Here is a 21,080-nt window from a genome sequence, read left to right as displayed (position 1 = left end):
ACACACTCCAGCACCTTAATGTCCTTCTTGTAGTGAGGGGCCCAAAACTGAACACCGTATTCGAGGTGCGGCCTCACCAGTGCCGAGTACAAGGGAATGATCACCTCCCTGGTCCTGCTGGCCCCACTATTCCTGATACAAGCCAGGATGCCATTGGCTTCTTGGCCACCTGAGCACACTGCTGGCTCATGTTCAGCCAGCTGTCAACCAGCACCCCCAGGTCCTTTTCCTCCAGGCAGCTCTCCAGCCACTCTTCCCCCAGCCTGTAGCGTTGCATGGGGTTGTTGTGACCCAAGTGCAGGACCTGAGGCACTGAGCCTTGTTGAACCTCATACAGTTGGCCTCGGCCCATCGATCCAGCCTGTCCAGGTCTCTTTGTAGGGCCTTCCTGCCTTCAGGCAGATCAACACTTCCACCCAGCTTGGTGTCATCTGCAATAGCAGACGACTTCTATAGCAGAATAAGCATGTAACTTTCCGGAGAGCTTTCCGTCATACTTATATCATGATCCATTAAGTTCCCCATTGAGGATTCCTGTTAATACGATCTGCATACAGATGAATCTTTGAATTGTGTCACTTGGAAAAATATGTCTCATAATATTTTGTATCGTTAATGTAATTAAGCAAAATAATTCCAGCATTTGACTTCTTAACTAATCCTGGATAAATGAAAGCCAGACACACAGTCATATTACTAAATTTCCTAAGAGTTTTACTCAAAGAAAACTTAGGATTGTTCTTGACAAATCTCTTTGGAGTTTGTCGTAATGATGGAATTGATAAAGATATTCTCTAATTTGCTTATTTTGGTTTGCAACTGCACAGCCCCTACTCTTGCTGCCTTTTTTTTCCTCTCTCTCTCTTCACCATAAAGTTTGAACTTGTCCTTGAACTGACCAGGGTTATTGCCACAACACTACCTACTATCTTAGAAAAATAATTTAAAACCTTTACTTCTTGCTTCAAAAGTTGCCATTGTTGTGGTGTAACCCAGTGGGATGGGGGAGAGAATTGGAAGGGTAAAAGTGAGAAAATTCACGGGTTGAGATAAGAACAGTTTAATAGTTAAAATAAAATAATAATAATGATAATAATAATAGTGAAAAGGGAAAAAACAAATGAACAAAAACCAAAACAAAACAAACCAGGAAAAACAAGTGATGCAACCACTCACCACCCGCTGACCAGTGCCCAGCCAGCCCCCCAGCAGCGATCGCTATACCCCAGCCAACTCCTCACAGTTTATATACTGGGCATATGGTATGGAATAGCCCTTTGGCCAGTCTGGGTCAGCTGTCCTGGCTGTGCCCCCTCCCAGCTTCTTGTGCACCTGGCAGAGCAGGGGAAGCTGAAAAGTCCTTGACGAGCGTAAGCACTACTTGGCGACAACTAAAACATCACTGTGTTATCAACATTATTCTCATGCTAAATGCAAAACACAGCACTATACCTATCTATATGATATCTCTTTATTATGAACTAAGAAGTCACAGTTTATTCAGTGATCATGATTTATTTCTGATCACTTTAAAAATTAAACCCTTTGCACAATCTGGTACAGCTGTTTTATGGTGTTTTATGTTGGGATCTCATAATGTCCCCAGACAAAAATGCCTTCTTCAGAAGAAGGAATGTAAACCAGTAAATTTGGTCCTTTTTTTTTTTTTCAGTCTGGCTCATGCAGGACTTGTTTGCATGTTTTTACATGAGCTAAATTGCTTACTCTTTTTCCTGTCTTCAGATATCTTGCTTAGGTATCACTACAAATGAAAGAATGAATGCAAGAAGATACAAGCACTTTAAAGTTACAACCACATCTATTGAAAGCCCATTCAAGTAAGTTTTAAAGTGTAAACATATTTCTTATTTGTGTAGCCTTGCATACGTGTGAATTGTGCAGGTTGTTGAAACAGAATGTAGCTAAATACTTTTAAAGTATTTTCACTACTTGGAATGCTGAATCTGTCAGCTATTTTTACAGTAACACATTCTGTCCAGTTAAAGGAAGTGATAAACGTTTTGCAGTGACTCTAGACAGAGTTGCATAAACACAGAAAATAATGCTTTCCAGCAGTGGTCATATTTTGCTGTAGAGTTTATGGGAAATAAATATCCTCTTTATAAATCAGATGCCCAAACCAGAGGTAGTGACTTATTGCATGGTGTCGATGTTGACCTGGATCTTCACTTCCACACTAGGCACTTTCTCCTGATTGATATTTAATGTGCTGTTGAATTTGCTCTGTGCAGTAGCTCCCCTTGCTCTCTTCACTGTGAGAAAAGAGGCAGCACCTCCCTCCTGCTCAGGGGGAAGAGCATGGGCAAAGCTGTTTGTGGGGAAAGGAGCAGGATGTCCCAGGAACTGAAGTGGATGTTGCATGGGTGAGACGTAGGCTTTTGGATGTCAGTATGTAAAGGGTAGGTTGGGAATCTGGTTTCTGTAGTGGTGAGGGTGCAAGCTGAGAGAGGGGCTCGGGGACGATGTAGCACTGGGATGGGAATATGGCAGCATGGAGCAGCTTATAGAGCCAAAGCAGGAAATAAATGAAGGCATGAGGCTGGAATATTGGTGGGTTGAGGGCACGTTACAAAAGGAGCAGCGAAAGGACAGAAGCATGTCTCATCCTGCTGCGTGTGCTGTGTCTCCTGTGGGAGCTGCTGCTCTTTCAGGTTCCCCTGCCCAGGGGAACAGGAGGTAGAGGTTCTTGTTGCAGTATGATTTTGTGCTACAAGAGAAGTTTGTGTGATCTTGTTTTAATATTCTTCCATACAAAACTTCTAGTGAGAAATAGACAAGCATCTCTGGATGGCTGCAGTCTTCCTACAAATCAGAGTTGTAACAAAAGCATAATTATTTTGCCTGAAGAACATAGGGCAGTGTGCAGAATAGGAAAAAAATGCTGGTTTTATCCCCAAATTAATGTCACATTCACAAACCATTTTCACTGAAATAGCTGCTATTATAAAAATGACTCCTGAAAATAACACCAGATGTCTAACATAACTGACTTGGCATCATCTGTCAGATGAAGCGTTGACATCGAGTAGTTGTCATGTCCTTGTTGCTTAGACCTATTCTTGCATATATTGTAACATGAGCTTCTCTTCCAGAAAACTATGATCTATTCAGCCCACGTGTAATTAAGTTAAAAAAACCCAACATGTTGGAATTTTGATGTCGGTATCTTAAATATTTGACAATTAATTGATTCAGCAGCAGAAAGCACTTAAATAGTTCATTTAATTCAGATAATGCTTTCTTAATTTTGTGTTGTCTAGGGACTTAATTGATCTTAGACCTGCAGCTGGCGAACCAGTATGTACAACAGAAATAGATATTAATAAAAATGGAAATTATCCTAGGAAGACATTCAATTCATACTGTTTTGTCTTGCATCCATCCGTACAATGCAACTTTCCTCTTAGAAATGGATCTGAATTACCATGCTGTGCTAAATGATGGTGCACTGCCAATAACACGTTACATTTCTCCATGCAGTTTTGGCAGATAGTGGAAGAAAGTTAGTGTCTTGGTTGTGTCCAAGGATCGAACATTCACCAGTCCGGTGACCGCTTCTTATTTCAGAACTTGCTCATCAGCAAGCACTAAGATAATTCTTAACTGAATTTGTTTTCTACAGTTAGGAACTTAAAGGTGAAGAATCAAATTTGTGGGTAGACAAAAAATGTTGTACTTTGTTAGACGAGCTATGGTATTGCTTACTAACATGTGGTTTTGTTCTGTTTTTAGCCATGGATGTATAAGGAACATTATAGACTTCTTTGAATTCAGATGCTGTGGTCTTTTTCGGCCTGTTATCGTGGACTGGACAAGGCAGTATACAATAGAATATGACCAAACTTCAGGATCAGGCTACCAGCTAGTGTAGCACCACCTTCATCCTGTGAGCATATCATATCTGAGTGGTGCCTGAAAAATTTTCTCTCTCTCTCGAATCCGCATCCCTTGAAGAGTAGCATGCTATGTGTAGGGCTGATGATGAATCTTAAGGTACCTTCTCTTCATCAGAATTTTATTAACAAAAGTAAAAATGGACAGAATAAACTGCCAAACCTGATAAGGAAGAGGAGGAAGATCAAAAAGGGATTTTAACAATTCTTAACATGAGAATTATTCGCAACAGCATTCACAGTATTTGTTGTTGGGGTTTTATTTCAGGTCTTTCACAGTGGAGCATGAGATTATTGAAGAATTGACATAAGTAGTTACGTTGTGCTGAGCAGAAAAAATTATTTCCCCATATTAATAATTCCACTGAAACAAGAATCTAGAATATAAAACTAAATTTCATGATGCAGAGTTCACTGATCACAATGTTGTAGTTCCTGTAATGTGATTTTTTTTTTTAACACAGATTTTCCGTAGTATTATGTACATTGAAAAATGTGCTTTTCAATACTGTTATAAACATCATGTGGTGGCAAACCCCTGTAACGTGTTAAGTTATAGCAGTAGGGCACGTCAGATAATGTTGAGAAAAAAATACGTTGCCCACATTTTTTGGTGATTGTTTTTGCCACCAGTTAGTGGTACAACTAAATACTTGTAATAACCATGTTCCGAGATTATATAGTCTGAAAGAAACAATTGCGCAAATAAGGAAAGCTCTTCTATCAAAGTTAAAGCCCTGCTTAAATGCATGATACACCTGTAAAACTAGATTACCATATATAATGTTCAGGAAAAAAGTGGAAAAAATTCATTATCTTTGAAGTGATTGTATAAGCAACTTACAAACTAGCAGTGTCTGAATATTAGATTTGGTCATCATACACAGTGTAGTGTAATTGGAGACATGTTGGAAGAGAGATTGCCTGGGGGAAACCACAGATGTGAAAGCAAAAATCTCCATTATAAAAAGACAAGATAGTTTTAAATTGAATGCAACTGCAGAAGAAGAACCGAAAGTTGTCTGAAATGCTTATTTTGTTTGGATGTAAAATAATGGAAACGAAACTTTTAAAAAAAAAATTTAAAAATCCCCATAACAGCACGCGCACACAATAAAAGTAACGCAATGTTCTGAAGAAGATGGTGTATTGGCACGTGGAAATCACCCTTAATTTCTTTTTTTAAGTTCTCATGCTACAGATATGTTTGGAAGGTAAGGAATGATCTGAAATTGCATTCCAAAGGGGCTTTTCTTGAATGTGATGCACTGATTTTTGTTATGGTGTTTCCATATACTCATAGTGAATTGTTCACTGCTTCCTTAACTATTGTTTACAGAGAGACTGAGAATCAGGTTAGTTCTCTTCAAAGTGCTGTAGCAACCCAGTGGTTCGAGAAACCTGTGAGGGGAGTTTGGGGAGGGACCTGAAAGCAGATGTCTGAGACCAGTGTAAAGAATGTGTATCTGTATATAAATAATTTATCAAACAGTTTTCTCTCTGTGAGTGTGTGTTTAGTGTATTTAAAGCTGCTCATTTTCATTTTATTCAACCAAAAAAATGTAGGAAAATATCTAATGAGCTTTTAGTGATGTTCAATATTGCTGTTAATAGGCCTTATGCCCTGCAAATTCACTGCATGTTTGATGCTTGGCAAAATTAGCGTTTTCTGTAATATGCAGATTACAGGTAATAAAGCAATCTAGTGGTATTCCCAGCCCTTGCCTTAGTAAGAGGAGCAGTGAAACTGTAAATAGTTGATGTTCAGTATTTGCAAGTAAACATTTTTTCTGTAGTTGTTCATTGATCTCAAGACACACACTTGGTTTGCAAGTACCAGATATCAGGATTTACAGAAGTGCAGCGTTAGAGTACTTGAATGTTTAATACTGGAAAAATCAACATCGTCTTGGACACAGTTTTAATGGGAGAGGTTTGGCTGTAGGGGTGGCAAGAAGCTTTCGCTATTTTTGTCAGACAAAATTGGTAATCCTAACAAAGACGCGTTCTGTTTCAGTGAAAACAGTTGACATCGGTTATTCATATTTTTTTCTAATTGGAAAAAAGCATGAAGACTTTACAGTGTTGTTTATTTTCATCAGCAGTGATGTTCTGCATATTTGTTCATATGGTTTTTTTCCACATTTCTGTTGGGGGTCGGTTGACTTGAAGAACTTCAATCCACTTTCTTAAATATCGCCTAGCACCAGAAGAGCAGTTCAGTACGTGATACCAGTTTTGGTTTTAGTTGCCCAGCAGCATTAACTGCAATGAATCGTGTCACGCAGTCCATGTCAAAAATGTTTGCAAAAGAAGAGGTGATCTTTGGTAGTACGTAGTGAGTTCTGCACTATTTACTTGTTAATAGCTCTCTGGTGACAGTTTTGTTGAGACCTGTAGAATTTGAGCAATAGTAGGTAGTTGTGAAAATTAACTTGCATATATGGATTTGGGATGTATGAAGTTTCCAGTGCAAAATGTAACTTGTCTTGAGTAACACTGAATCGTTTGATGTGAAATCATAAAATCAAGCAGGGGGGAGCCAACTATGCAGCATTTTTCTGTCAAGTTATCAAACTTACAATTCACTTGTCGAACCAAAACTGCATTGCTTCTGAAACTTAACAAAGCTGATCCAGACCAACAGCAGATCAGACCAACTTAATCTGACATAGGTAGAATAAATGGGAATTTTGTCTTGGCCCTAAACATGTGCTGTTTCTTTGCAGGTTTCTGTATTCTTTGATGTCCACCAGATCTTTTTTTTTTTTTTTTTTTTCCAATTAATGTGTAAAACAGCATCACTACATTTTAAGCTATGGATTTTTTTGTATATTCTTTATTTATAACTGTGCCAAGTATTATTTTAATACTGTTGAGATCTTGATGTATTACATTGTGAACAAAAAAATCTGTAAAATGTTTAATAAATTAGCTCTCCTTACATAAATTAAATCTGTTAAATTTTGTAAGTTATTAATCAAATAAATATTGACTCTTAGATGCAGTGTTTGTCTTGACTTGGGGTGTGATTTCAGAGAGAGTTGTTTCTGCCCAGTTTCAGAAGCCGTACCATGAGAAACTGGCTGCTGTCTTGCATCTTATCTTAGTAAAGTCTTTCTGGAAAGATTTACAGGTGTCTTAAAGACAGCATGAACCCAGTTCTGTGCTGATGTGAAATCCTGTGCACTTCTACACTGGGTTTTGGTAAAGTACACCTTTGTACTACCAATTAGAGTTACCATTCACTAATTAGATACTCCTCTCTTTTGAGCAAAGCGTGCTGGCAAGGTAACATTTCTTAAGGGAGAATTCCTTCTAGGGAACGTTTCAGGTGACCAAATGTACATACTTAATGACATTTGAGGTATTCTAAGGGTAAACAAGACGTCCGCATAGGGCTAGTAGTTGTGACCGAGATGTGTGCTTCTAGGCGGCACATGAAGGAGACAGAATATCTTTACTCTTCTGGTCCGTGCTAAAGGCTAGATTTTGAGTCGAAACAAGGTAACCGTCCAAGTTGGAATGTAATCCGGATATTTATAACCAGCAATATGTATTAAAGTATAAGGCTAGGCCTTAAGAGCACGCCTAATGGGGAGAAAAGAAGTCTTTGTGTTTTCTGCTGGGTGTGGGTTCAATATTGAGAATTGCTGGTGCTGTTCTCCCCCGAGGAATGGCTCTGGTGAGGCTGGGCCCACGCTCTCCTCTGCCGACCACCCTTTGACTTGTCTGGTAAAGACGGGGGAAGGTACTTTCTTTTAAAAAAAAAAGACATTCTGTGCTGAAGATCTCCGTCAGAGATGGGCAGTGCTCCATCAGAGCGTTGCTGCTCTTGGGAGGTATGGGTGGGCTCCTGATGGCTTGGAAGCTGCTTACTTGGTTTGTTTTATTTGGGAAGACGCCTGCCCTCTGCACCCTCATTATGGCTTGATTAGAGTTCGCTCCCTCGCACCTCCCATGAGCTGCCTTTAAGTAAAATCAGATATTTTTTTTTTTTTTTGCTGTGAACGCAATGTTTACTTGTGAACGCTTGCATTTGGGTTTTATCCACCTTAGGGTATGGAATGGAGATCAGTAAAAATTGCACCTACTAATTCCAAGTTGAATTTATTTGCAGTATCTTATAAACTTAGTGCCCTATCTTATAAACTTAGTGCCATATTCACATTGCTTCCAGTCCTACATACTACTAAAGATCTCCGCAAAGTCAAAGTACTTTCGAGAACCAGTCTCTCCTGAAATTAGGGCTCCAAACTGAGACTAACTCAAAGCATTACCCCAGCCTGAGCCGAGCTTTTATTCTTCAGTGCTTGGCTGCAGCTGAAAAGTTGACGGTAACCAAGTGAAAGCACTTCAGCATAGAGTACTCATTCCTCTTGACAAGTATATTGTCTTTATGGTTACAAGCTTTCGTTTTTCCTTCCTTTCTTTGTTTTTCTGTCAGCAAATTAAATAAGTTGTTGGGATGTAGAGCAGTGTGGAGCCGTGAGTTATCGCTATGACTCCCTCCAGGAAATGAAAGGAAAGCCCTGGATTTTTAGCAGTTTAAATCACTTCTGATCACTTATTCTGTTCATTTTTCTAAGAATTGAAAGCTCTTTTTTATAGGTAAATGAACAATATGTTAGATGCCCATTTTTGTCAGCATAAATCGCACCTGCCAACTGTGCTAATGTGGCGGGTTTAGATCAACTACAGTAGCGACGTCAACCAACAGGGAGCGGTTTCAGCTGCTCAGTAGTGTGTCAAGAGCATTATTTTGCTTTCTGTCTGTCGAGCAGTCCCGCTCAGCGTTTTCATCATGCCGTTCCTGAGAAGAGGACGCACTTCCATCAGGTAACGAGGCTGTGGAAAGGGGATGTTGTCGTTGTCTTCATGTCCTTGGCTGCTGGGGCCTGGATACCGCTTCTCAGTTAGAGCTGTCCTTGCTCAGGTCAGAAGAGTCAGAGAGGATCAACCCTTCCTGCGCAAGTGTCAAGCTGGCAAAGGAGAAAAGTACTTTTTTTTTTTTTTTTTTAGGAGAACAGTATGAGGCTCATTAGTACGAGTGCCAGAACCAAAGGTTTCTGCCCAGGTTCCCTGGGCTGTGCTGTTTCTTTCTGCCTCGCTCCCACCTGAAACGTGTGCTGCTTCTGCCTTGCTGTTGTCTTTTTCGGTTACAGTCTTTCCCTCCCTGTGAACTGTACAAGCTCTTGGCTCACATTTTGAGCCGGCTGTCCGTTCTTCCTCATACCCGCGTTGGTCCTTTGTAACCTGCATAGAATGCTCTTTGTGCGTTATTTTGACTAGTACGTGTTTTTCCAGTTAGGCTTTTGGCTTGCGCTGCTTCACTGCCTCAGACGGCAGTCGTAGGTGTTGCTTGAAACTCTGCCTTAGACCGTGCCGACACATTTGCTTACTATTTTATTGTAGCATTCCCAGTCTTGAATGTGTCTCTATAAATTCAGTCCGTGAAGGGTTGTTTCTCGCCGCCGCCCCCCGAGGTATCAGCCCGCTTCCCAAACAAGAAAGAGTTTCAAATACCATTTTTTTTCTTTAACTGTCTTCTGTTGGGCACGATGAGAGTTGAAACTGAAGCTCCTCCCTCCACCCCAGACCACCGCGTGGGTTGTAACCCCTGGGATGGAGCTCGTGCCTCCCCACAGCTGCGCAAGAGCACGGCCTTCACTGGAAGGGGTGGAAGGGCCCCCCTAACACTGCCTGTTACCTGCTGAGGCTCAGGCACGCTCCCCTCAGGTGCCGTTTGTGCTTTTAAGAGGCGTCGATGCCCAGATCTCATGTGCCTCCTCCTTACTGTAGGCAAGAGCAAGCCATAAGCTTTGCAGAAGGACCTTGGCAGAGGAGCCTGAGGACACTGGTGAAGGTCTGCTTCAGGTGCTCAAGAAACTTAGGCCCAGGTTTAAAAAAAAAAGAAATTGCAAAGCTGTTCATACTAAATGCTGGTTACCTGCATAAAAACGAGGCAGCTTGCCTCAAACTGGGTGATGTTTTGCATCACAGTTTTAGGCTTAAGTAGGTACCTCATTCTCTCAGAATGCCTTTGCGGTGGGCTGGTCCTGGGTCTCCTGTTGAGGGGGCCATTCCCCTTGGCTTCACAAGAAGCGCGATTGCAGGTGCTGTCAGCTCAGGCCTCGCAGGCTTGTGGTGGGAGCTGCTCCAGCCCTCAAAAGAAACTAAGCTCTAAGTTTTCCACTCGGGATCTGACTAAGGCAAAAGTAATTGTACCTAACTGTAGACCTTTAGGAACCGCTGCTAATAAAGTCACGTTAGCAGAGGCAAGGACCCTGACTGTCACGGCTTTCACCCAGCTGGTGTGTTTGCATGGAGTAGATTTACACTGCATTTGATGTGCTTAATTGCTATTACTCCTTGCCCATCAACGAGCTCAAGTCACATTATCATCTACCAGTGTGTTTAAAGGCAGAATTTTATGCTGCTCTGTTGCTGCACTACAGCTACCTTGTCAGGCACCGTCCGCAAGACGCCAAAACCCTCCACCATCTCCAGGGAACTGAGGGTTGTAACACTACTGAGAAAAGGTCAAAAACTTCTCTTAAACCCGAGTTTGATGCGACAGTCCAGAGCTTGGTCAACTGCTCAGTAGGGATGGTATTAATCTGCAGCTGTCTTGGTAGAGTACTCCTGTGCAGTAAGTAAGTAAGTCCTGTGTCCACAATAACCACTCAACACCAAAACAGGTGCAATCCCACAAAATACTACAGTGAAAAAGGTTTGTTTTCTATTCACTGGAGACTCTGTAGCAGAGCCAGCCAGCCATTTAGGCACACGGCTACTTATAATCGATCACTTTCAGAGCTGTGTCACTGCATAGAGCGGTAGATGAAGATTTACTACTCCTGTGCAGCGAGCAGCCAGATGCCTCGCGCATGCATGTAACGGTGCGATACTGGAGGACAGTCATTCACCGCTGAAGGCCGCGACCAGTGCTACGTACGTAGCTTTCAGTCAAGGTCTGCACCCACCTACAGCAACATATTTCCACCCCTGCATCCCCAAAGTACCCCAACTCACCTTACTTAGCTTTTCATTGCTGACAAAGCATGTAACACTTGGGTTTAGGATACATCAACAAGCAAAGCTTTATTGAATTGATACTCAGTATTAAAAGTGTTACAGTGTGATACACAAAGCAAGGAAAAAAAGCAGTGCTTTTTTTAGGAAAAAAAAAAAAAATCATCTGCTGAATGTATGGCCCAAGCACTACAGTAACTAGTATCAGTTTCACAGTAGTTAGTAACAGTTAGGAAACTCTCTTCTTTCTTGTAGCAGGATCTCAGCAGAGCCATAAGGGGTTTTGAGCCCTTCACTGGGCATGAACGAGGGCGCCTGCTCCCTGGCCGTACCCAAATCCCTTGGGGCCAAAGTTCTTCGCGTAACAACCTGCGAGAAAGATGAACGTGTAGTAGCTGAGGCTTCTGGCTCGTTAACTAAACACAGCACTGTCTAGGCTAAGCCCCTCAGCTGCTTCCCGTTAGTCACCAGAACGTCCTCAGTGGAAGCAATGCTTAAAAACATTTGGTTAAGCTGCGTAACTGCCATGACTGAACCCAACAGCCATGGCTGTTTGGTCTGCGTAGCTCCCAACCTACCCTGTGAAAGCAATTCATACATTGGTTCTGTTGCTGGGTATCTGTTAAGACGCATGTTGTCATCAAACCACTGCGTGGATCAAGTCTATATCCATGATACCACGCAAGAAGGCACGGCAGGATGCTTGCTAGCTTCTCTCCTTACTCTCCTCTGCTCTCTGACCCAGGCAGAGGGCACAGGCTGCTGCATTTCTCAGTATGTAATGTTTTGCTTGATGCAGATGTAAGCTACATCAGCAGCTTCAGTAATATTTACTTCATTTCTCAGCTCTATTCCTAGGACTTACAGAGCGCTTCCATCTTGACAGGAGCCTGAAAGTTTCTTAAACCAGGGATAAATTCAGCATCTGGCCTTGTAACACATGACCTTGAACCATAAACAAATGGTCTTTGTTTCTTTCCTCACCTTTACAATAGATTTCTCCCTCTTTTTCAGTTAGGGTTGTAGATTCTAGGCTTTTTCCACACTTGGCACATCGGAAGCAGTTTTTGTGCCACGGCTAGGGGGAAAAAAAAAAAAAAGATAGTTTAAATACACAGAATGCCTGAGTTGGTAAAAATATGCTTTAACTGGAGATGCCTTTATCAGTATTGTTTATAGATGACCGGTGCAATAAGAATCAGTTCAAGTGCAGCAGTAGCAGACGAGAGCATCTGCATTTCTGCGAGTGGCCCAAAGCCCCGAATTCCACACAGCATCCTGCTCAGGGCAGCGTTTTAAAAGGTTTGGGCTTGCTCTTATCAATTCAGAGCAGACCTTGGCTCTCCGTAGCAAGTCAGACAGCTGGCAGACTGACACGTGGTTTTACAGGGTATTTTCAGAGAACATCCTCTTGCTGCTGAAACATTTGGCCTCCATCCTAAGCTGCACACCACAAGACTGTTCCCTCTTCTGCAGGGAGAGCGCCCCTGTAGCCTGCTTCAAGTCTCTGGCACGAGATGATATTGAAGCTTCACCTCTGAAATCCAAGGTGAGCGCTCATCACCTTGCATTTCAAGTGCTTTTTATTCAATTAAGTCAATTGATTTAACTATTTCCAATGCTAAGAAATGCAATTTTAAGGTAACTCTGCCCCACAGTTGGTTCCCTACTGGAACCCACATAGCATACCTTGCTCACTTTAAAGTCCACGTAGCAGGTACAAAACGGCACAGGCAGTTCCTTACCTTTCCAGCTCCTATTACTTTCTCTGCCGCATAAACAGAATCACCACACCTAGAGCATTTCTCTGCCCCTCCGAACTTCTGAGCGAACTTTGAAGTGTTTGGATTTGTTGTGGGTCGGTGGGGAGAGGGCGTGCTGAAAGAAATGAGACATTTGTTGTCTTTACTCTTTTACTAAATGACCTCTTGCTCTTCTTAACAACACTAACAGAGCAGCATCCAACGCACAGTACAGAATACAGTACTTTTGCCAAACTGGAGAAGTAAGTTACCAGCACAGCTATCCCATTACACTTCGGGGGGGGGGGGGGGGGGTAAAAAAGGGAAGAGAAAGGCCATGCTTCAAAGAATAAAAAGAAGCTACTGTAAAAGCTAGTTTTCTGAGGAGCCTTTACCTTTTTACTTCTAGAGAAGTGCTGAATTCTGTAGCAGGACATGGATTTATCAGATAGTAAGCTACAAATAATTCTGCTAAATTCCTGTCCACTGATCATAATCTGGAACCTGAACTGATCACTGAACCTGGCTGGAGATCATACATCATATAAATGTCAAGCAATAATTTGGGAACTTGTGCAAAGCAAGTTTTGAGGCATACCTCAGCTTCTTTCCACAGGCTTTGCTTTACAGCAAGAACTTAATCAGACTAGGAATGCTTACTATTTAACAGGCCTTTTGGTTTTGGCTATAGTTAAGCACAAATGGTTCTTCATTCACCAGTTAACAATTCATTCTTCTTGTACCCCAGATTCTCAGCTCTCTGAATCCATCCCTGCCAGAACCTGTTGAACATTTGCATTTGCAGCTTATTTAGGAGAGCGCCTCAAGACCCACAGTCAGCTCTGCGGGCTCATGCAGAGCCATCAGCAGCTCCGTAATCCAGTCCCCTATGGCTCATGCGTAGCGTTAGTGCATCTTTACCTGCACTACCTCCTGCTCGTATGGTGCCTACTCCTATAGTCACCAGTGGAAGCTTTGTGCACTGCAGGTTAAGTGCCCCGCATTCGGTTATACTGGGGTATTTTGCAGCATTTCTATTCCAGATAACATGAACTAAACAAAATCCAGCCTGGAAGGCTCCTTTGAAAACAGTACTGGAGGACAAGGGTCATGCACCCCCCAACTCGGTTCACTCACCTCTCAGGCTTGATGCCTAGCCTCTCTCCCCTGTCCATGTTGAGCGTGCCTGCCCCTTGGCCATATCCGTAACCTTTCGGGCCATACTTTTTTCCATAGCAAGATTTGCAGTAAACTTCAGCATCGTGAATCGCTACAGTTGTGCTGTCCAAGTTTTTCCGGCAGACCACTGGAGGGAAAAAAAAAAAAAAAAGTTAAACTGACTTAAGGGACCACTTCCATCAGCACATGTAGTAAGCCAAAAATCAAGTGAGAAATGATGTTATGGGTTTCCTTGTCCACAATTCTTCCTATTACGCTGTGGGACCACCAGATTAGAGGGAGCAGGTTGTTGTTTGAATTAGTGAATTATGCTTAGCTCTATAAAGGGCTCTATTCCCTCCCACCTCTTCATGACCGTGACATTTAAAGCCTGGAAACTTTCTGTGGTTTGATGAATGAGGCTGCTCAGAAACCCAGATACTGCAGTCAGCAGTTTCTCTTGACAGATGCCGTACAGCACGAAGCAGAAGTCTGTCGGTGCAGAAGAGCCCCTGTCCTGCACTTTTGGCCAGGGTGGGGCTGGGGAAAAAAAAAAAAACCAAACTCAAACCTTCAAGGTTTTCCCCCTGCCTCGGTACTGGTTTGGGGCAGAACAGGGACTGTTTCACAGCTGTCACCGGAGGGGCTGTGCTTTTCTGGCTTTCCTACATTGTCCTTCAGCACAATGCAAGCACTCTGCTCAAGGTTACAGTGGAAGGCAGAACTATTTCCTTCTTAAACCTTCTTTTGTATCCCAACTGGCACGCTCTTTCCATCTGCCACAGCATTATGCCCGTGACAAAGACTTTGGGGAGGGGGAAAAAAAAAAAAAAGAAAAAGCCTTATGAATTTTTTGTTTAAAAAGAATTTTAAGGTCTTCAAAATACGGGGTGACCTTTGCTTACGGCATTTATTAGCTCCGAGGTTCTTTTTATGAGACACAAATATCCAATAAGTAAATCAACTAATGCATGTTTGTTAAGTCTACAGACTTTAACCCCAGCAGAACTATGCACTAATGAAAAGCAAATACTCAGACACACTAGAGCCATTGTTTGACTTTAAGTTCCAGGTTTCTTTTAATAGAAACTCCCATAAAAGGCTGAAAATGAGGCAGCCGAGACATCTAATCTTTTTTTTGTGACTGCTGTAGAGCTAAGGGAAAGGAGCGTAGGTGCGCCGAGGCTCACATGCCAGCACCGCGCGCTGACGTTATGCTGCAGACTAACAGCAAACTGGTTTGAGAGGGACAGTTGTGACTGTGGCTTATATGAAGAGGGCTAAACCCTAGCTCTGCCCGTAGGTATTAAACACCAGCAAGCGGGACAAAACAGTACCTCGTGTTTGTAACAAGGTAAAATTCTCTGATTCAGACAGACAGGCTGTCTGTTTGCAAAGTAGGAGCCTCCGATTCACAGCGACCCTTTGTTCCCTTCATCTAAGCAGAGGTCTTTTCAGCAGAGAAAGCGATTTTCAATGCCTCGCTGGGCTTGTTGGTTGGACTGGAAAATAATGCTTTGGACTCCTTTCATCTGAAATAAACCACAGGCCCCCGTGCCAAGAAAGTCTAGGCTTTTGACTGTGCTAAAGCACTGACAGCTCGGCTGTGCTCAGGCATGCTGGTGTCCCGGTCTGCGCAGGACTTCAGGGCAGGGGTTTGATAACCGTTTCTTCAGCTGCTGCCAGTCCCGGGACCACCAGGAGAAGTCCAGCTGAGCTCAGATCCGTGCCAATGGGGCTCTGCCACCGGGCTTTCTCCTCTGCATGAGCAACACTTAAGCCAGGCTTCCATCCCAAAGATCCCTTAGACTCCTGAGGAGAAGGCTGGGAGGGGGGCAAACGGAGGAGAAAAGCATGATGTGCTCTGCTTTGGGAGGCACATCCCACCCCTCACACGCTGGACAGGTAGCGTAGTATCTCTCCCGGAGACAAGCTCTCCCTTCGGCACCGCCAGGCCCAGGAAGCACATGGGGAAGCAGGAGTCAAGCCCAACGCGTGATGGACAAAGCCATCTCTGGCTGCCGCCGTCCCCTGTGCGTCACGGGTGCCAGCTGAGCCTGGGACGTCTCCCGTGGACCAGCACCTTGCTGTTGTGACCCCCCAGCTACACCAGGAGAGGTTTTGCAGGGGAGCGGGAGGGGAGTACTTACTGCAGAGGAAGCAGCACCGGTGGAAGCTCCTCCCGTCGCACTGCACCTCCTCGGCATGGTAGACCGTGCGTCCACAGGCGCCGCATTTGTTGCCGCCTCCCCAGTTCGGCATGGTGGCTCTGCGCGCCCAGCCAGGCGGGGGGGGGGAGAAGGGGAGAGGTTTGTTAACCACGGTGTCCACCACCACCCCGGCTCGAGCACAGTTGGGGTTACAGGCTCTTTTAAACCAGGCCTGCGAAGTTTGTCTATGAGAGCATAAGCCTGTGATGTCACCAACTGTTTAAAAACGTGACCTTCCGCCACGTGAAAAGTTTTTGTGATCAGATCAACTTCTCAGCCCTTCAGATCCCAGACCAGACTTAAAGGCTTAGGCGGGCTCTCTACGGCTATTTGTAAAAGCAGATGGACTGGCAAGGGGAACAGAGGCGGCTGCTGCTGCTGCTGCACAGCATGAAAAACAGAGACACAGTCTTCACAAGACGTGTCCTCCTGTCCCTGCCCCGGGTTTTGAAAGTTACGTAAATTGGATATGCACAAATTACAGTTTCATGCACAAGGGCTTTACTGTACCTTGAGCGAACACCCCCCCCCCCCCCCCCCAGATGGATATAATTTCAGTTTCTATGCTTCATTAACACTGGGCCTCTCGTCTGATGGAAGCAAATCAATTGTGCCAACAACGGCATTTTGTTTTACTGCAGGGCCTATCATTTGGGATGCAGTACAAACCAAAGTTCACCTCACCGGAGAACCACTTATTAGGGCTGTAGGGATGTTCTGAACTCCTTTGAGATCACGCCTGCACTTCAAAGAAGTTTAAGGGGGATTATTTCCCAGGGACTCCACTGCTATTACATGAACTGAGCCTTTACCAGACAGGTATATGAACCAAACCCAACTGCTCAAGGAGCCACAGCTGCTTTAAAATAAAGTAAAACTCCCTCTCATGCATTACATGCAATGGATACTCAGAAGGCTAGCGGGGAGGGACAGGCACCATCACCCATCATGTCAAACTACAGCCTTGGGAACCGCCTCCTACATTAAGGCAGAAGCAGCAACTGTCCCATCTCAAGCTGAGCTGCCCCCTCCCCAGCTCCCCCGCACTCGTGCCAACACCACCCAGCTCAACTGGGAGCTCCTCCTGCTCCTGCCGTTACCCGTCCTGGGGTAAAGCACCAAAGCAGAGCACTGCCTGCCACCTTCGGCTTTTCTGGGGCTTTCCTCCTCCTGCCACCACCACGAGCTAACACAGCGGTGTTTGTTGAAGGCTCATCTCCCAGTCGTCGCTGAACTGCCCTTGACTCGCCACCGCTGGTGAATGCTGGTTTGCTCCCCTGCAGCTCGCCACCAGAGGACCACTTCTTGTAAGCACGGAGGCCAACAGCAGCCAGAGAGAGGGTTATCGATTCAGTGAGTGTAACCCAGCGGAGCTGCTCAGGCCTCATCACCCACCCTGCTCCTTACTGATCCTTGTTTCAGACAGGGTTTCTGGGCGAGGACCATGGGTTTGCCCACTGGAAGCCCAGGGGGCACCTCCTGCCACCCTGCCCCACCAGCAGCACCAGTCCCTCCCAGCAGGCTCCCCACAGCAGCACTGCCGTATGGGTCAGCTATCAGGGAGGGAAGGAAGCAGGGAATTTGTTGGGAGCTTCTGACTTCTCTCAGCACAACTAACCTTCAGTTACCCTTAGAAGCTCTCCTATGTCGGCCAGACAGGGAGAAGAGACACGCGACAGCATCCCCACACAACGCCCACAACCTGCTGCCTTCAGTCAGCTTTGCCGCTCATCCCTCTGAGCCAGAAGCAGAGGACTACCCATCTCCAGTTGTTCCCTTGGCCAACAAAGAGGACTTGGAAGCCCAGCCATGACACAGGGAGCCAGAGAGGAGCGCTTTGCTTCAAGATCCCCTTTCTCTAAGGGGCTCTCACCGATGCGTGGGAGAGGCCTTGGTGCAGAGCGAGGGGTCTCGTGGGCGCCTGGCTGCTGCCTCGCGCTCCCCAGGCAAGGTAGAGCAGACTCGCAAGTCACATCTCAGAGCAGCAGTTTTGGCTAAGCCTGAATTAAGCTACCTGTCTTGCTAGTGCTGCTAAACCAAGCCTCCCGCCCAAGCAGCCTGATCCGTAGTTCAGCAGTTTTAGGGATGCAGGGAAGGCTGCATGGTTCCCAAGCAGGACATGCTGCCAAGTAGCTGCTACAAGACCTTTGTCCAAGACAAGCAGACAGCCATTCATGGCATGTGGGAAAATAAGATTAGTTTATTAACCTAAATTGGGGCATCTTAGGTACATTCCTAAGTAAAGGCTTAGGAAACTTCCTCGGAGTGGCTGAGCAGTGCCATTTGCACACTGACACTAATTACTGAGATATCCCTTTGTTTAATACTTCCATGGGATTAGCACCATTACTGCTCCATGGTTTAGCACTAATACCCTGACCGAGCTCATAAAATTAGTTTTATGACATTTCCCACTTTGCTTTTGTCATTCTTGGCACAACTGTAGAGTCTAAAAATTAAGATTCCATTTCTTTTATTCAAGTGCTTGGCTGTGCTACCGCACAGCAGCTGACATCAATCATGGCAAAGAGCGTCCTTAGTTAAAGGGAATATAGGCTGCACAAAGCTTTGGAAAAGGAATGCGTGGACTAGGAAAAAGAAAAAAAAAAAAAGGAGAAGAGATTCTTTTCCACTTTGTATGCTTTCCAAAACATAAACGGTATTTGGTACAAGAACTACTTCTGCCTTTTTCTCTCACCATCCCCACACTCACGTTCTTTTGTGCATCTACACAAGTCTAAATTATTTTAATCATTTTGTTAGCAAACAATTATTTAGTTTCCACACACACTAGAGCTGAGGACCTGGATCAGGTTTCCAGCTTTGCCCCAGATTTCCCATGGAACATTGGGCAACGTGGGGTGCAGCTCCACCCCTTCTTCCCAAGGGAGACGAAGTATTAGACGATCTGCAACCATTAGCTGACTCAACTCTTCTGATAAAGGCTCTGGGAATTCATGAAATGAAAAGCAAAAAGAGACTGAAGTCAGCACTCCAAGGTGACCTTCGTCTCTTCCACAGAAGACATTTCCATTTATCCTCCACATCATGTTCCCATGACAGCTTACGCGGGAAGAATAGCAGTATTTCTTCAATTACCCAACAGCAAGGGCTACCCCGAAGCAGCGGTGCTCAGAAGGCACTGACGGGGAAAAGGGCCGATGGCCCGACGGGAAAAGGGCCGATGGCCCGACGGGAAAAGGGCCGATGGCCCGACGAAGCTCTGCGCGCAGGGCAGCGTCCAAGCCCGCGCTCCTGCCCACGAGCCGCCCTCTCGCACCACCCCGCAGCTCCGCGCTGCCCGGGTCTCCTCCGAGAGCTCCGCAGGCAGCAGCGGGGCCAGGCTCCACTCCTGCGCTGAGCCTTCCCTGCTCCCTCAGGACGTTTTGGCTAGTTCGGGCAGGCCTTCAGGGAGCTCAAGAGCAGTAATTAAACATCCAGATGATCTCAGTACCAGCAACTCTGAGTTTGGATTGCAGGTCTGTTGGCAGCTACTGTCCTCTAATAAGAAAATCCTGACTTCTGCTCAGCCTGCACCCAGTCAAGAGGAGAGCACGGTATTCGGCCAGCGTTCTCCGAAACGCCGGTGACGAGCCGCGGCAACCGCAAAGCCCTTTCCAACCCATTTGCTCACAGCAGGTTTAAATGCAAGAAACCCGAGCCAGCCCCCAGACAGACACGGAGGACTTCCAGGCTGCCCGGTCACCCCGGACTGCTCGCTCGGCCGCCCGCCGGGGAAGCCAACGCCGCCGCCGCTCCGCTCGATGCGGCCAGCGCAGCGGCACCGGGGGAACCGCGGCTCCGCCCGCTCCTCCCGCCGAAGCCGGACCGCGCTGCCGCCGCCGCCGCCCGCCCGCAGCCCGGCGCTTCGCTCCGGCCGAGGGGCCGAGCACCCGTCCCCGCGCAGGCGGCCGGGGCCGGGGCCGGGGCGCTGGCGGCGGGGCACCCCCGGCACCCCCGCCCTCCTCCTACCTCAACACCGGGGCCGCCGCCACCGCACCGCCCTGCAGCCCCTTCCCGCCGGCTCGGCTCGGCTCGGCTCGGCCCGGCCCGGCCCGCTCCGCACCTGCGCGGCGCGGCGCGGCCCGGCACTCACCGCGGCCCGGCACTCACCGCGGCCCGGCACTCACCGCGGCCTCGTCTCGCCTCGTCCCGTCTCAACCCGGTGCGGCCCCGCAGCGACTTAAAGAGCCGGGGCGGAGCCATGGCGGGCCCGGCCCAGCGCCGCCGGCCCCGCTCCCGCCGCGCAGCCCCGGCCCTGGCGGGCAGCCGGGCGCTCGCCCCACCGGCGGGGCCTGACCCCGTCCCCGCTGGAGCCGGGCCGCCGCCCCGCCGCCTGCCCGCAGCCCCCCCGCAGCCCCCCGCCCGCGAAGCACCGTGACGGGCGCTGGGGCAGCCAAGTGCGAGAGGAAGGGGCGAGGGAGCGAGGGGCGCGACCCCCGGGCCGCCCGGGGAGGCGGCAGGAGGTGTCCCCGCCGCCGCCTCGGACAGGGCCCCAGCCCGTGGTTTTACTCATTTTTAGGATTAAAGTCTAAACTTCTTCGCCGTCCACACGAGGTGGGCGCAGGCACCGGGACGGTGTTTCACCGGGGACGGGGGGGGAGGGCGCGCAGGGCTCCGCAAGGCGGTGCCGAGAGGCGGGCCGGGGGGGGGGCTGCTGCCCGGGCCGGGGGGGGGGCTGCGGGCGCCCCGGGGCAGGACCCGGCACCCCGGCTCCCCGCCGGCCCGCTCCTCCACCATGCGTTAATTAGGAAGGACCTGAATAGTTTTCGCAGCAATTGGGCCTGACCACAGCAGCCAGTTCACGCCGTAGAAAACAGCTCGGCGTTGGAGCCGCTTTTTCAAAGCGGCCCTTTCTCCCAGGCCCGCGGGGCCGCCGTGCGCTGGCTGGTTGGGTGCAGGATCATGCACAGAGCTCCCTGCGCTTGGAGGGAGCTGCAGGTTTATCAGTCATCTCCACCTCTTTATTAATCAAACACCAAATCAGCTACTCGTTACCCGCACGAGTGCCAGGTTGCTCC

At 46.8% G+C, this 21,080-nt stretch overlaps 2 protein-coding genes across 4 annotated transcripts in view; one reads left to right on the top strand and one right to left on the bottom strand.

Moving 5' to 3' along the window:
• The window catches only part of ZDHHC17 (zDHHC palmitoyltransferase 17), a 77,368-nt gene extending 70,605 nt beyond the window's left edge, over nt 1–6,763 (top strand). The window contains exons 16-17 of the mRNA XM_082311291.1: nt 1,744–1,838; nt 3,754–6,763. Coding sequence (XP_082167417.1) covers nt 1,744–1,838; nt 3,754–3,892 — 234 coding nt within the window. The 3' untranslated portion in view covers nt 3,893–6,763. The remainder of the gene's footprint in view (nt 1–1,743; nt 1,839–3,753) is intronic.
• Nucleotides 6,764–11,038: 4,275 nt separating this feature from the next.
• On the bottom strand, nt 11,039–20,231 carry CSRP2 (cysteine and glycine rich protein 2). Of its 3 annotated transcripts, none has more exons than XM_082308664.1 (6): nt 20,190–20,231; nt 16,000–16,118; nt 13,829–13,997; nt 12,695–12,827; nt 11,934–12,027; nt 11,039–11,318 (listed from the first exon to the last, which is right to left on the bottom strand). In XM_082308664.1, the coding sequence occupies exons 2-6, from the start codon at nt 16,109–16,111 to the stop codon at nt 11,242–11,244; spliced, it is 585 nt and encodes a 194-aa protein (XP_082164790.1). In that variant the 5' UTR covers nt 16,112–16,118; nt 20,190–20,231; the 3' UTR covers nt 11,039–11,241. The 3 variants fall into 3 exon arrangements, with proteins under 3 accessions (XP_082164790.1, XP_082164789.1, XP_082164791.1); XM_082308663.1 differs by lacking the exon at nt 20,190–20,231 and adding an exon at nt 20,032–20,172; XM_082308665.1 differs by lacking the exon at nt 20,190–20,231 and adding an exon at nt 18,864–19,856.
• Nucleotides 20,232–21,080: the final 849 nt, after the last annotated feature.

The sequence above is a fragment of the Platalea leucorodia genome, assembly GCF_965183815.1.
Source record: "Platalea leucorodia genome assembly, chromosome: 4".
NCBI classification, from domain to species: Eukaryota; Metazoa; Chordata; class Aves; order Pelecaniformes; family Threskiornithidae; genus Platalea; species Platalea leucorodia.
Note: the sequence above shows the minus strand (reverse complement) of the source record. Positions and strands in the feature narration are given on the sequence as shown.

What these genes read in the sequence shown, in the direction of transcription:
- CSRP2 (XM_082308664.1), bottom strand. Translation starts at nt 16,111, where the DNA reads ATGCCGAACTGGGGAGGCGGCAACAAATGCGGCGCCTGTGGACGCACG. An exon ending in CCGGTGCTGCTTCCTCTGCA is followed by an intron (nt 13,998 to 15,999) that starts GTAAGTACTCCC and finishes TTTTCCCTCCAG; the next exon opens with TGGTCTGCCGGAAAAACTTG. An exon ending in AAGTAATAGGAGCTGGAAAG is followed by an intron (nt 12,028 to 12,694) that starts GTAAGGAACTGC and finishes TTTTCCCCCTAG; the next exon opens with CCGTGGCACAAAAACTGCTT.